This window comes from Oncorhynchus mykiss, chromosome 11 (genome assembly GCF_013265735.2).
Source record: "Oncorhynchus mykiss isolate Arlee chromosome 11, USDA_OmykA_1.1, whole genome shotgun sequence".
Classification (NCBI taxonomy): domain Eukaryota; kingdom Metazoa; phylum Chordata; class Actinopteri; order Salmoniformes; family Salmonidae; genus Oncorhynchus; species Oncorhynchus mykiss.
Window position 1 is genome coordinate 60408014 of NC_048575.1, and position 16725 is coordinate 60424738.

Consider the following 16725-nt stretch of genomic DNA (forward strand, 5'->3'; position numbering starts at 1 on the left):
ACTCTCTGTATGTGCTAGAGAATCCTCAAACACTTTTATACCTCAACCATCTAGCCTATCACTTGGAGCCTTCTTCAGCATAACCTGTGATATCTCGGCAGGATATCATTCTATTAACCCTATAGCATTGTAAAACTACAGTATTTCGCTCTTACTAAAAAACTAAATTAAAGTAATTCTCCTATTCTCTATTAGATAGTACACATACATTGCATTCGGAAAGTAGAGACCCCTTGACTTTTCCCACATTTTGTTACGTTACATACAGCCTTATTCTAAAATGAAGAAAAAAATGACTCAATCTACACACAATACCCCATAATGACAAAGCAAAATCAGCTATCTTAATCTATAAAGCAGGTGGAGTTGATAGTTTATGGTTGTGATCAGGGTGATTCCAATATTGTTTGTTTAAATCTATCAAAAGTAAATAACTTTACTGACCGTGAGTGGTCTTGCATGAGATGTAATGAGGACATGAGTAAGGGGTCCTTATGGTATAACTGACTCTGCTTAAAAGAAAATGGGATCATTTTGAAATGACTATATGGCTGATTTTAGTGAGACTAAGAACTTCTATTTAATGACTTTGATTCATTTTATTTTGGCAGAGGTCAGCCATCAGAGGACATAAGTAACAGTACAGTGCAGTCGTAAAGTATTCAGACCCCTGGACTTTTCCCACATTTAGTTACGTTATAGCCTTATTCTAAAATGGATTCAATTGTTTTTTCCCCTCAATCTGCACACAATACCCCATAATGACAAAGCAAAAACAGGTTAAGAATTATTTGCAAATGTACTCAATATAAAAACTGAAATAAACATTTACATAAGTATTCAGACCCTTTACTCAGAACTTTGTTTACGTACCTTTGGCAGCGAGTACAGCCTCGAGTCTTCTTGGGTATGACGCTACAAGCTTGGCACACCTGTATTTGGGGAATTTCTCCCATTGTTCTCTGCAGATCCTCTCAAGCTCTGTCAGGTCGGATGAGGAGCGTCACTGCACAGGTTTTTTCATGTCTCTCCAGAGATGTTTAATCTGGTTCAAGTCAGGGCTCTGGCTGGGCAACTCAATGACATTCAGAGACTTGTCTTGAAGCCACTCCTGCATTGTCTTGGCTGTGTGCTTAGGGTCGTTGTCCTGTTGGAAGGTGAATCCAGTCTGAGGTCCTGAGTGCTATGGGGCAGGTTTTCATTAAGGATCTCTCTGTACTTTGCTCCGTTCATCTTTCCCTTGATCCTGACTAGACTCCCAGTCCATGCTGCTGAAAAACATCCCCACAGTATGATTCTGCCATCACCTTGAACACCGTAGGGATGGTGCCAGGTTTCATTCAGACCAAAGAGTTCAATCTTGGTTTCATCAGACCAGATAATCTTGTTTCTCATGGTCCGAGTCCTTTAGGTGACGTTTGGCATACTCCAAGCGGGTTGTCATGTGCCTTTTACTGAGAAGTGGCTTCCGTCTGTCCACTCTACCATAAAGGCCTGATTGGTGGTGCTGCAGAGATTGTTATCCTTCTGGAAGGTTCTCCCATCTCCACAGAGGAAATCTAGAGCTACTCTGTTAGTGATCATCGGGTTCTTGGTCACCTCTCTGACCATCTTCCATTTAAGATTGTGTTTCACTTGGTTCTTGTGGACCTTCAATGCTGCAGAAATGTTTTGGTACCCTTCATCAGATCTGTGCCTCGACACAATCCTGTCTCGGAGCCCTACGGACAATTCCTTCGGCCTCATGGCTTGGTTTTTGCTCTGACATGCACTGTCAACTGTGGGACCTTATATAGACAGGTACGTTCCTTTCCAAATCATGTCCAATCAATTGAATTTACCACAGGTGGACTCCAAGTTGTTGAAACTTCAAAGATGATCAATGGAAACAGGATGCACCTGAGCTCAATTTTGAGTCTCATAGCAAAGTGTATGTAGTTCTGTCCTTGAGCTGTTCTTGTCTATTGATGTTCTGTATTATGTTTCATGTTTGGTGTGGACCCCAGGAAGAGTAGCTGCTGCTTTTGCAACAGCTAATGGGGATCCTAATAAAATACCAAATAGTCTGAACAATTATGTAAATAAGGTTTTGGTTTTTATTTTTAATACATTTTCAAAATAAAGTCTAGAAACCTGTTTTCACTGTCATTATGGGGTATTGTGTGTAGATTGATTAGGAAAACATGTTAATTTGATCCATTTTAAAATAAGGCTGTAACGTAACAAAATGTGGGAAAAGGGGTCTGAATACTTTCCAAATGCTGTACACTACTGTATGATCAATTGAAATAGGCTGCACGCATAAAACACAGTGAGAAACCACAGTGAGAAACCGGAGGATGTGTTGAGCGTGAATCTTTCTCTCCTGTCATGTAAATTACCAGCCCTACGTCCACCACCATAAACCACACTCAGACAGTCTAATTAACTAGCCTCTGCCCTGGTGTCTCCGAGCCTCCGGTACCCTGCTATCAGCTTTTCCACAAAAACCAGGGCTAAAAATATATCTGTTATCACAGCAAACAAAGACAGTGACAAAGAGACTTGCCAAATAGCCTCAATGATCCCTTGGAGTACCTATTCTTCTAGGATAGAAAGGACAGGCTCTTGATTCTGAATGAGCAGAAGTCATACAATCTCAAATGTATGACTACTATTTGTATCAGGCTTGTAATGTGCATGAACTTGATCGGACCCGTGTTAATTTAGGCTACTATTTTTTTTTGAGTGCTCTCACATTTAGTCACATTTTTGTAATTTGAATAATGATTGTCTAGTTATTGTCAAAATTACTAAAACAGTGGGACATTTTAGTCAACTAAAAGCCCTTTCATTTTAGTCAATTCACATTTGTATTGCCTCATTAACTTAAACATAAAATCTTCCATGTGCACAAAACATACATAGCCTTGTCCTACCAACATTTCTCTGCATAACATCCTATCCTCTTCCCAACAGCAGAAATATGAAAGATAAAATAATAATATTACATTATATAAGAATTACCTGCCTAGTTAAATAAAACATGTAAATGTAAATTCCAAATTCAGCATACATAGATAGATACAGCACATTACATACAAAACAGACAGACAAGTGCAGAGAGAGCGAGAGAACAATCACAAGATGGTGCCACAAAGTAGGCTATTGGCAAAGTAGTATGGGTTGCACACCATCACACAGTCAAGTCATTGCCACTGTTATGAACGTTCCACAGACGCCAGAGCCACATTGATTTACAAAAGTAGAATGGGGGCTTATGACTGTTTCGCACAATGATGTAGTCGAGTCACTAAACCTCGAGTCCCAAGTCTCCTGTGCTCAAGTCCAAGTCACCAATGGTCAAGTCACAAGTCCCTATGGCTTAAGTCTGAGTCCCAGTGCTCGAGTCCTGGTCCATGTGTTCAAGTCTAAGTCACTGGATTCACATCAACTTTAAAAAAAATAATTTAAAAAAAGAAGAAAAAAATAAGTTATTTACCCAGTCAGATAAAGCGTAGTGGCAAGAGGATTTTAGTCAATAAATTGTCCTCTATCCCTTTTCCCTTCTTTCTGTGCCACCAAATGTTTGCATATAGGCTACTGGTAATGTTACCATGGCCACGTTGAGATGAAAAATTCTCAAACATTGCAGATAGAAATTCCATGAATAGGGCAGACTTTATTCCTTATTCAACATGTAAGAGGCATGTTTGTTCTACATTGCATATTTCTATCTGAACATTCCAAAACATTGCGTTGGGTTGAATGTGCCTCAAGTTGTAAAGCTATAGCTTGCAAATGATGCAACATAACTGATTAACGGTCCAGTCCACAAGTAGCCTTGTTTTAGAACGGTCCGCGATATGCTTTATGAATGTAAAATGCACCGCGCCATTGTACAATAGAAATAAATAACGTAGCACCGGTATGGGTCATGTCTTTTTAACGGTAGCCTTCAGGCTAGAATCAAACAGGTTCTTCTGAGGAAAAGATGGAAATGTATCTACAGGACCTGTATATGAAATGCAGTGGAAAAAGTAGGAGGGTTGATCGAGACTAGAAATTCAAAGAGACTACTTTTCTATAGCCTACTCAGGGGAGAGAAAAAAACAGCAAGACTTTTACTATTAAACTTAATGCCGTTTTTTACTTCGTAAAGCAGCTTGTGTAGGTACTAGAAGGTTGGTGGTGTCTGATTAGCTAAAGTGATGCAAGAGTGTCATCTGCACGTTGTGTATAATCGGAGCCGGAGCAGAACCTGTCTACCTACACTCATCGCTTGCTCCCTACAGCTCACCAGTTGATGTAGGCTGTGTTTTCCGGGTGTGACGCATCCTTCCCACTGCTGAACGGAACTGCGCTGCGCATCTGTGCTGCTAATATTAATTGTGCTCGTCACTGAAAAACTCTCAATCTCTCCAAAAATTCTTGTCCAGTCCACTTAGTCAGATTTAAGCCACAGAGATCATTTTGGCTCATCTTAGTCAAATGAAATGAAATAGCACTTTGGTTTAGTTCGTTTTTTTTCTAGGTCAATTTAGTCAGTTACAGTCTCGTCAATTGCCACTGAAAAATAGGTGTTTGATGAATATTTTACTCAATTTCTGTTAACGAAATTAACACTGGATCGGACACATGATTACTCTTCTGTTGAGCTATGGAAATGTCAAGCCAGTAGCTAGGCTAGGACATTTTACACAGAAAAAGTTTGCAGGTATTGTTCCAAAAAGGACATAGCACACAATAACATTCCAGTAGCCCTCCTATTGCATTTGTACACCACTGAGTATTATCTGTCATACACATCCTCCCATTCTACACAACTGAGCAGCACTGTGTGCACTACTGTCTAAGAACCACACATGCTAAATTAGGAAATAATTTCTATTCTTGTAGATCACACATTCCATTTACCTATGAGAGAACTTTGCAGCACTCTACTAAACTCACATGCGGCATATCTCGGTCTGGGTCAGCACGGCATTCTCCACAAAATAGGGCAGCATCTCCAGTGCAGCCTCCTGAGAGGACTCCAACACCAGATGCATTCTGTTGACCAGCCGGAGAGAAATCTAGCCTCTTCCCTGACCCGTCTACAGCCCTCTTCTTTGGATCCAAGAGTCAGAGTAAAGAAATGTAAAGAGAGAGATCTTCAGGTCCTGACCCAATCCCTGGGTGACAGACTGACAGTTACTTAGCCCGGTCTTATATGCGTGATGTAGGTAGGCGGCTGCCTTCTGCTGCGCTGTAGTGGCACACCTCCTTCCCTCTCCATTTATCTATAGCCTACTTTTCCCCCAGTCCCTCTGTGTTTGAGTAAAGCAGTGAAGAAAAGCAAAGTCCGAGTGCTCCTGCCTGAGAGGACTTGCTGCAGCGCAGTGTCCAACCGCAGCTTGAGGCAGAGGGCTGTGTCCTACCTCCCCTCCCCCAGGGACTCACACACAATTCAACCTCCTCCCCCTCTCACACACAAAAATCACAGACACTGTATAGCCGGAAGGGTTACGATTCCAGAGGATTTCAGATGCTGGACCTTCTTTTCTCAGCATGAGTTCTTCCCCAGCATGAAATAATTTCCCATCCTGAATCAATTGTAAGAAGTCAACCAAACAATGTGTATGTCCTAGTTCTCAGCTGCAGAGCAACAACAGGTTTCCACTTCAGCAGGGGAAAATAAGGTCCTAATCAGGATCTTATACTGCTGTCCAACAGAAACCTGCTCTCCAAGACATCAGAGAATGGCTTTCTTTCTTCCCTTCTCTGGGACCAGCAAAGCTACTTGTTCAATTGCAAAAGACAAAAGGAAACAGAGGGACTTCGGCCAACAATTCAGAATGGATGTCTTGATCTCCTTAGCTAGCAGGGGCCAGAGGCTGCATGCCACCCAACAAGTCAACTAACTCCCAGGCAGTGCTGCCAGGGAGCTCCTCACATGGGCCAAGCATGGACAGGGAGGGCAGTGAGCCTGGCACATAGCTCTGCCCAAATCTCATTAACCTCATGGGAGGAACCAGCCCATCTCTCTCCCTTAAGACTGGCCACTGCTGCCTGTCACTCACTTCCACTTGTCCCACACAGACCAGTGTTACTGTCAGTCACTCCACACTCGTGTCACATATGGTAATGTGTGTGTCTGGGGCGGGTTAGGAAGGGAGAACATTAGAAAGAGTTGAGTAGGTATTAGGTCCATGTTATTGTGTGAGGTAGACTCAAGTCATGACTGTCCACGTGAATCCAAATAGATCAGGTTTGCAATGAATAACTTCACTCAGACCCCCCACTCACCAACAGAAGGGAGGAGAAAGTGACTAGTGGGGATTAACACGTCCTGTTGTAAATCAAGTGGAGAAGATTCAGGTCTCCCTCTCCAATATTCACCAAAGGAATGTCCTTTGCTTCAAGATACTTTTTCCCGCCGAAACTCTAACACGTTCAAAAGCGAATACTGGCACAATATTCCTGACATAGAACGTGGGGAATGGTCAGAGGCGATCTATAGAACACTAATGGTATATTGTTTGTTATTTTGTGATTAAAAATGCTATAAAGGAAATACTGTAACTTGAAAAGTATACCCACCACATGTACAAAGTTTCCATCCTATGTGATGTACATGTAATATGAAAAATTGAGTGTTTTTGTTACGAGAAGGTTGTGATTTGAAGAACTAAGAAATGTTTTACATAACTTTGTACAAGTGACAAGTCACGCCCCTGAGTGCAGTCAGAGAGCGTGTCAGCCTAACGGAACCACCCCTTTCGAATAAACTGTATAAAATGTTCGGTTAAGAAATTAATATTCTAGACCAGCAAAGCGTTAAGCTGCAACTGCAGCGGTCTGAACGTTGAATCTCAACACGAGGTAGAGACGATAAACTCACCTCTAAGACAATCACTGGTACGGCTGATTAGCTGTCCCAGGTAAAGTATCTTGAAAAGCGAATTTAAGTGAGACCATTCTACTACTCTGTTCAAACCATCGTATTACGGTACTCTCATGACCCCACTGGGAACCATCGACACGGCTAACTAGCATATCTTCAAAGAACCCGTTTGGACAATCAGAGCCTTATAAGCGTGCCGCGAAAAGGCCCAACCCCCTTTCCAAGGCAGCCTCGTTCCGAGAGAGATACACTGCGACCCCAGAAATTTGACGTAAATACATTCATGATTTCTTACTCAGATGGAGGCGGTTCATGTGCAAAGTACAGTGGGGAGAACAAGTATTGATACACTGCCGATTTTGCAGGTTTTCCTACTTACAAAGCATGTAGAGGTCTGTAATTTGTATCATAGTTACACTTCAACTGTGAAAGACGGAATCTAAAACAAAAATCCAGAAAATCACATTGTATGATTTTTAAGTAATTAATTAGCATTTTATTGCATGAAATAAGTATTTGATCACCTACCAACCAGTAAGAATTCCGGCTCTCACAGACCTGTTAGTTTTTCTTTAAGAGCCCTCCTGTTCTCCACTCATTACCTGTATTAACTGCACCTGTTTGAACTCGTTACCTGTATAAAAGACACCTTTCCAGACTCTCTATCAAACAGACTCCAACCTCTCCACAATGGCCAAGACCAGAGAGCTGTGTAAGGACATCAGGGCTAAAATTGTAGACCTGCACAAGGCTGGGATGGGTTACAGGACAATAGGCAAGCAGCTTGGTGAGAAGGCAACAACTGTTGGCGCAATTATTAGAAAATGGAAGAAGTTCAAGATGACGGTCAATCACCCTTGGTCTGGAGCTCCATGCAAGATCTCACCTCGTGGGGCATCAATGATCATGAGGAAGGTAAGGGATCAGCCCAGAACTACACGGCAGGACCTGGTCAATGACCTGAAGAGAGCTGGGACCACAGTCTCAAAGAAAACCATTAGTAACACACAACGCACCCTACGCAGTCATGGATTAAAACATAATTCTTTGGGGATGCTTTTCTGCAAAGGGGACAGGACGACTGCACCGTATTGAGGGGAGGATGGATGGGGCCATGTATCGCGAGATCTTGGCCAACAACCTCCTTCCCTCAGTAAGAGCATTGAAGATGGGTTGTGGCTGGGTCTTCCAGCATGACAACGACCCGAAACACACCACCAGGGCAACTAAGGAGTGGCTCCGTAAGAAGCATCTCAAGGTCCTGGAGTGACCTAGCCAGCTTTGTAAGTAGGAAAACCTGCAAAATTGGCAGTGTATCAAATACTTGTTCTCCCCACTGTATATGATTACTGTAAGTGAAAGTAGTTTCCAAATGTACCAATGTTAAATGTCTCTGTCCCTCTCTGCCACCCCGCCATCTCTTTTGTAACAAGCAGGCATGTTGTGTCATTCCGCTAGGGACCTGTTTTTAACGTATTAAGTGTGTATGTTTATTCTGTGTTAGCATTTGATTAGCTAGAAAATAAATCATTAAACCAATGTGTGGTATTGAAGGCTCGAGTTTTTGCAGATGCAATGAGGTTTTGACTGTTCAGAAAGATGATATGATACAAGTTTATGATTAATAAGTTAACTGTTTATAGATGTGAAAGGTAAAGACCTTTGAGTTTAACTCTTTAAAAGAACAGCTCGTGGTGCCCCAGATCATAATGATTTAATTCTTACACGATTAATTTAAATTGGGTAACAATTAAACAGTTAGGTAAGTAGATAAATAGTCTTCAGATTTATGTCAAGTCACTCCTATTTTCTCTAACACACACACGTCATTCAACTAATTTGAGAGGATTTGCTGACATAGAACTCCTGCCTTTGTCTAGGATACAGATAACACCATCTCCTTGTCAACAGAAAGAGCTCTGTGATACCTAAACAACAGGCTACTAGCAAGTCAACTGATCTCTAGAACTCCTTCAAAACTATATGTGATCAATATTGCCAGGAACAGTGGATTAACCTAGTGAGGTCAGCTTTGGTAGCAGAGGGAGGCCTAGTCCATGTGACTGGGCATTAACAGAATTACTCTTGCAGCCAGATAGATCACTTGGACCAGTCTGAACCAAGCACAGCCTGCCAGTAATCTTATCCTCTGAATCACCAGGTGTTTGCATGGTGTAATGGATTACTCTGAAGAGGACTCTCCACACAGAGACTCTCCAGAAGGGGAGTCGCTACGTGGGTTATTCATGCACCCAGGGCTTTCTGCACCCACCAGCACAATGGAAGAAAAGCCTCCTCTCAGGGCTGGCTAGCTATTGCATAAGGTTGGAGTTTGAGGAAGTTCACAGACGCTTTGGATGGACTCAAAAGAGACCTACATTGCCTTGCAAAGTATTAATCCCCCTTGGCGTTTTTCCTATTTCGTTGCATTACAACCTGCAATTTATATGGATTTTTATTTGGATTTCATGTAATGGATATACACAAAATAGTCCAAATTGGTGAAGTGAAAAAAATAACTTGTTAAAAAAAGAAGAATTTAAAAAAGGAAATGTGGTGCGTGCATATGTATTCACCCGCTTTGCTATGAAGCCCCCAAATAAGATCTGGTGCAACCAATTACCTTGAGAAGTCACATAATTAGTTAAATAAAGTCCACCTGTGTGCAATCTAAGTGTCACATGATCTCAGTATATACACTGCTCAAAAAAATAAAGGGAACACTTAAACAACACAATGTAACTCCAAGTCAATCACACTTCTGTGAAATCAAACTGTCCACTTAAGAAGCAACACCGATTGACAATAAATTTCACATGCTGTTGTGCAAATGGAAAAGACAACAGGTGGAAATGATAGGCAATTAGCAAGATACCCCCAATAAAGGAGTGGTTCTGCAGGTGGTGACCACAGACCACTTCTCAGTTCCTATGCTTCCTGGCTGATGTTTTGGTCACTTTTGAATGCTGGCGGTGCTTTCACTCTAGTGGTAGCATGAGACGGAGTCTACAACCCACACAAGTGGCTCAGGTAGTGCAGCTCATCCAGGATGGCACATCAATGCGAGCTGTGGCAAGAAGGTTTGCTGTGTCTGTCAGCGTAGTGTCCAGAGCATGGAGGCGCTACCAGGAGACAGGCCAGTGCATCAGGAGACGTGGAGGAGGACGTAGGAGGGCAACAACCCAGCAGCAGGACCGCTACCTCCGCCTTTGTGCAAGGAGGAGCAGGAGGAGCACTGCCAGAGCCCTGCAAAATGACCTCCAGCAGGCCACAAATGTGCATGTGTCTGCTCAAACAGTCAGAAACAGACTCCATGAGGGTGGTATGAGGGCCCGACGTCCACAGGTGGGGGTTGTGCTTACAGCCCAACACCGTGCAGGACGTTTGGCATTTGCCAGAGAACACCAAGATTGGCAAATTCGCCACTGGCGCCCTGTGCTCTTCACAGATGAAAGCAGGTTCACACTGAGCACGTGACAGACGTGACAGAGTCTGGAGACGCCGTGGAGAACGTTCTGCTGCCTGTAACATCCTCCAGCATGACCGGTCTGGCGGTGGGTCAGTCATGGTGTGGGGTGGTATTTCTTTGGGGGGCCGCACAGCCCTCCATGTGCTCGCCAGAGGTAGACTGACTGCCATTAGGTACCGAGATGAGATCCTCAGACCCCTTGTGAGACCATATGCTGCTGCGGTTGGCCCTGGGTTCCTCCTAATGCAAGACAATGCTAGACCTCATGTGGCTGGAGTGTGTCAGCAGTTCCTGCAAGAGGAAGGCATTGGTGCTATGGACTGGCCCACCTGTTCCCCAGACCTGAAGTTAGTTATTTGTTTCTGTACATTTTTAGCCTATAATCGAACCCACAAATGCTGATGCTCCAGATACTCAACTAGTCTAAAGAAGGCCAGTTGTATTGCGTCTTTAAATCAGAACAACAGTTTTCAGCTGGGCTAACATAATCGCAAAAGGGTTTTCTAATGATCAATTAGCGTTTTAAAATGATAAACTTGGATTTAGCTAACAACATGCCATTGGAACAAAGGAGAGATGGTTGCTGATAATGGGCCTCTGTAAGCTTATGTAGATATTCCATTAAAAATCAGCCGTTTCCAGCTACAATTGTCATTTACAACATTAACAATGCCTACACTGTATTTCTGATCAATTTGATGTTATTTTAATGGACAAAAATGTTTGCTTTTCTTTCAAAAACAAGGACATTTCTAAGTGACCCCAAACTTTTGAATGGTAGTGTATATATTTATTTTTAGCATTATGTACATTTTCATAATTATTGTCTGGAATAGTAAACCCCTTATATGTGTAGGATTGTGGAACAGGATCCCCTTTGTTTTGTTGAGGTCATAAGCGGTCATGCTTCCAATGTTAGAGATGGCGCCGGAGGTGACGGCTGCCGTTTTACGGTCTCCTAACAAATTATTCTATTAGGTGGTATTTTTCACGATAGGTAGGGCTTACAAACTATTACAGACTACAAAGGGAAGCACAGCCGCGAGCTGCCCAGTGACACGAGCCTACCAGACGAGCTAAATCACGTACCAGGACGTGTGCTCCGGGCATGTGCTGACCAACTGGCAGATGTCTTCACTTACATTTTCAACATGTCCCTGATTGAGTCTGTAATACCAACATGTTTCAAACAGACCACCATAGTCCCTGTGCCCAAGAACATAAAGGCAACCTGCCTAAATGACTACAGGCCCGTAGCATTCACGTCCGTAGCCATGAAGTGTTTTGAAAGGCTGGTAATGGCTCACATCAACACCATTATCCCAGAAATCCTAGACCCACTCCAATTTGCATACCACACAAACAGATCCGCAGATGATGCAATCTCTATTGCACTCCACACTGCCCTTTCCCACCTGGACAAAAGGAACACCTACGTGAGAATGCTATTCATTGACTACAGCTCAGCGTTCAACACCATAGTACCCTCAAAGCTCATCACTAAGCTAAGGAACCTGGGACTAAACACCTCCCTCTGCAACTGGATCCTGGACATCCTGATGGGCCGCCTCCCGGTGGTGAGTGTAGGTAGCAACACATCTGCCACGCTGATCCTCAGCACTGGAGCGCCCCAGGGGTGCGTGCTCAGTCCCCTCCTGTACTCCCGGTTCACCCACGACTGCATGGCCAGGCACAACTCCAACACCATCATTAAGTTTGCAGATGACAGAGGTAGGCCTGATCACTGACAACAACGAGACAGCCTATAGAGAGGAGGTCAGAGACCTGGCAGGAGGTGCCAGAATAACAACCTGTCCCTCAACGTAACCAAGACTAAGGAGATGATTGTGGACTACAGGAAAAGGAGCACCGAGCACGTCCCCATTCTCATCGACGGAGCTGTAGTGGAGCAGTTTGAGAGCTTCAAGTTCCTTGGTGTCCACATCAATAACAAACTAGAATGGTCCAAGACAGACAATACTTATTTTCCACCATAATTTGCAAATAAATTCATAAAAAATCCTACAATGTGATTTTCTGGATTTTTTTTCTCATTTTGTCTGTCATAGTTGAAGTGTACCTATGATGAAAATTACAGGCCTCTCATCTTTTTAAGTGGGAGAACTTGCACAATTGGTGGCTGACTAAATACTTTTTTGCCCCACTGTATATTTATTACACAAAAAAAACATTTTTTTTTCTCCTTTATATAATATAAATTGTCACAGCGCTCCACTTGGTAAGAGTTTAGCCTAGCTGCTGGAACCACTGTTTCCTGGAGAGTATTTAGGAGCTTGTATACTAGGGGGGTTGTGCGCATCCTGTTTGGGAAGACGCTTCAGCGGGTAGGAGGAAGTTCACCCGTTTTTTTGTAAAATGTTTTCTTTTATGTCAGGTTCAGTCTTCCACTTAGTTAAAAGGCTACACATTTCCTCTTTTTCCAAATGATGACTCAACAACATAATTTAATAGGGCAGTCGACTGGGAGTATACTTAAATTGTATAGTTGGAACTGGAAAGGTTTGAACCAGCCAGTCAAACGTAGTAGAGTACATCTTCAACATCTAGGAACACAGATTGCTTTTTTTAACAAGAGACCCATCCGAGAGTTTCAGATCACTACAGATTGAGAAAAGGCTGAGTAGGCCAACTTTATCACTCCACTTTTCAAAATAAATCGAGGGGAGCTGCAATTCTGATACACAAATCTGTGCCCTTTATTTCTTCCAATGTTATTTCAGATGCCAACGGCAGATATATTATTGTCACTGGCAGAATCTATAATACTCCACTGATCCTTGCCAATGTCTATGCGCCAAACTGGGATGACAAAACATTTTTTCCGTGCCTTTTTATCTTCACTTCCAGATATGACCTCACATTTATTCATATTGGGAGGCGATTTTAATTGCTGGCTTAATACTACTTTGGATCGTTCCTACAACAAATTACCACACCTAAGTCTGCAAAGGTTATCCTACCTTTTCTTGGAGTTTGCCGTTACAGACCCCTGGCGTTTTTTTCAATCCATTTTGTAGGGAATATTCATTTTTCTCCCATTTCCATCACTTATACCGGCATTGACTACTTATTGGACAACAAACTTCTTTACTCTGTACGCTCATACAATTCCATTGTCATATCTGATCACGTCCCTCTAACTTTAGCGCTATCCGTTGGTGGTGGGACTGAGCCTCGCATACCTAGGAGTTTTAATATGCGCTTGCTGTCCGATTAAAGTTTTAACTTTGACTGCTCAGAGTTATGTTTTTATAGTTACTAACGGCACACCCGACTTCTCAGCATCTGTTCTGTGGTAGACTTTTAAGGCCTACATTAGAGGTCAAATAATTTCATACACTAGTTGTGAAAGAAAAAAATAGGAAAAAGAGACTCTGAACTGACAATGCATTTTACAGTTAGACAGTACCTACGCTACCTCACCTTCCCCAAATGTGTACAGGGATCGACTCTCTTTACAAGCTGAATTCAAAACCTTGTCAACAGGCCAAATTGAGGAACTGCTGCTTAAGTCACGACATACTCACTATGAGTATTGTGACAAGGCAAGTAAATTGCTTTCTCATCAACTTTGCCAGTCTTCCTCTGCTCAACAGATTGGTCAAATTCAAACACCTAAATAACTAGTTTAACCTTTCTGGCGAAAGCGTTCCGCTAGCAACCCACCTAGACAACATCCGGTGAAATTGCTGAGCGCTAAATTTAAATTACAAAAATACAAGTGTCATACATCACAATAAAGCTACGTCTTGTTAATCCAGCTGCAGTGTCTGATTTCAAAAAGGCTTTACGGCGAAAACACACCATGCGATTATCTGAGGACATCACCCTGCATACAAAAGCATGAAAAACATTTTTCAACCAGGCAGGTGCGCCACGAAAGTCAGAAATAATGATATAATAAAAGCCTTACCTTTGAATATCTTCTTCTGTTGGCACTCCAAAAGTTCCCAGCTACATCAAAGTCCTTCTTTATAACCCCAAAAACTCAGTTTAGCTGGTGCGCTTCATTAAATAATCCACCGGTTTCCCTCCTTCAAAATGCATACAAAATTAATCCCAAATGTTACCAATAAACTTCTCCAAACAAGTCAAACAACGTTTATAATTGAACCTCAGCTACCCTAACACGTAAATAAACAATCAAATTTAAGACGGAGAATCATTATTGTCTTTACCGGAGATAAACAACAAAGAACGGGCTCTCATCCACGCGCATGAAAAGACTATAGCCAAAATGGGAGCCACTTACAAAAACGACAAGTTCTAGCAAATTTTTCCAAAAACAAGCCTGAAACTCTGACTGTTGACATCTAGTGGAAGCCCTAGGAACTGCAATCTGGGAGGATTTCGCCTCATAATAAACATGACAGCCATTGAAAACAGTGGTAGGCTGAATATTATTATTTTTTGGGGATGGTTTGTCCTCTGGGATTCGCCTGCCGTATTAGTTCTGTTATACTCGCAGGCATTATTTTAACAGTTTTAGAAACCTGAGAGTGTTTTCTATCCAAATCTACCAATATGCATATCCTAGCTTCTGGACCTTAGTAACAGGCAGTTTACTTTGGACATGCTTTTCATCCGGACGTCAAAATACTGCCCCCTTGCCCAAAGAAGTTTTAAGGGCACCCATGCGTCTTTATACACTTCGGGAAAATCTGCTGACCCCTCTGCTCTTGATAGATTCTTTAATACTTTAACTGTCCCAACAATTGATAGAAAAATGAATTGCTTGGATCAAGTTACTATACACTTCTTCACTTGCATCTGTCAGAACAAATAACATCCACTCAGCCGATTTCCCTCTCTTCAGAGGCACTAGACAGGGGTGTCCAATGTCTCCCTTGCTTTTTGTCATCGAGCCCCTTGCAATTGCATTTAGATCCAACTCGCATAAAACGGGAGGGTTCAGAGGTAACATCGAACAGCGGGTCTCACTTTATACCGATGACCTGCTTCTCCATATTTCAAACCCCGATATATCCTTACCTATTGTGCTATCTGTTCTTAATGCATTTGGCCTAGTCTCTGGTTACAAATTCAATCTGAATAAGAGCAAGCTTTTCCCTCTAAATGTGGCAGTTTGTAAATATCCATTACACACATTGCCTTTCAGACTAGTTCTCAACAAATGTACATACTTGGGGGTACATGTCACAGACACATTTGAAAACCTTTTTAGGGCAAATTTTACTCCTCTCCGTAAGGTGAAGAAAGATTTTGAACGATGGTCACTACTCCCCCTATCATTAGCAGGTTGCATTAATTTGGTTAAGAATGAATACTATTCCTAAATTATCCTACCCTTTTCAATGTATACATATTTTAATTCCCAAATCTTTTTCCTGCAAAGTCGATGGGATCATTTCACACAAAAAAATCCAAGGATCCTCAAGGTGTTCCTGCAAAATCCTAAACCCTTAGGGGGTATAGCCTTACCTAATATCCAGATATATTATAGGGCTGCCAACTTCAATGTAATCCAGTACTGGATTCATGCAGGTACCCCACATCTCATTCCAGCATGGCTGCTTTGTTACATTCCCCTATCGATTCTACTACTTCAAGTTATACCAAAAACATTTTAGTTAAAACCACTCAAGATCTGGAACCAGTTTAGATGTCACTTTGTTTTGCAAACGTATTCATTAAAGGCCCTCTGCTCAGAAATCACATTTTCCATCCATCCCTAGTAGATAGACCTTCATGTGGTTCAGCCTTGGCATCAAATCATTCAATGATTTGTATATTGACAGCATGTTCGCATAGTTCCAACAACTCAGCTACATTCCATCTTCCGAATAGTCATTTCTTTAGATATCTACAAATGTGCAGCTTGTCCGTGACATGACCTCAATTCTTGACTCTTCCTGTGGGCCCTCCCACTGATGCACTTTTCACACCATCCCCAACAGTAAAAGGTATTATTTCTTATAGCCATAATCAAATGTACTCTTTACAATCTTCATTTCCAGCTATTAAAACTTTATGGGAACAAGATCTTGGTGATGAGTTTACTGATGACACATGGGAAGATGTTTTTTTTTTTTTTAAACTTTTCGTCCGACATTCGGCTGGACCTGAACGCGCTTTTGGATTTGTTTACCAAACGCCCTAACAAAAGATGCTATTTGGACATAAATTATGGACATTATCGAACAACAAACATTTATTGTGGAACTGGGGTTCCTGAGAGTGCATTCTGATGAAGATCATCAAAGGTAAGTGAATATTTATAATGCTGTTTATGACTAATGTTGACTAACCAATTTGGCGGATATCTTTTTGGCTGCTTTGTTGGCTGAACGCCGTACTGAGATTATTGCATGGTTTGCTTTTTCCGTAAAGTTTTTTTGAAATCTGACAA

The 16725-nt window shown here is 42.1% G+C and overlaps 1 protein-coding gene across 4 annotated transcripts in view; it reads right to left on the minus strand.

Moving 5' to 3' along the window:
- LOC110536116 (slingshot protein phosphatase 1a) overlaps positions 1-16725 on the minus strand; it is a 62723-nt gene that overhangs the window by 18675 nt on the left and 27323 nt on the right. The window contains exon 1 of one of the 4 annotated variants that reach the window (XM_021621686.2): positions 4933-5377. The exons of 2 other annotated variants lie outside the window; for them this stretch is intronic. In XM_021621686.2, the coding sequence (XP_021477361.2) occupies positions 4933-5030 (98 nt within the window). In that variant the 5' untranslated portion in view covers positions 5031-5377. Of the gene's footprint in view, positions 1-4896; positions 5378-16725 lie in introns of those variants that run through there. One more of the 4 variants, XM_021621687.2, reaches the window with a different exon arrangement.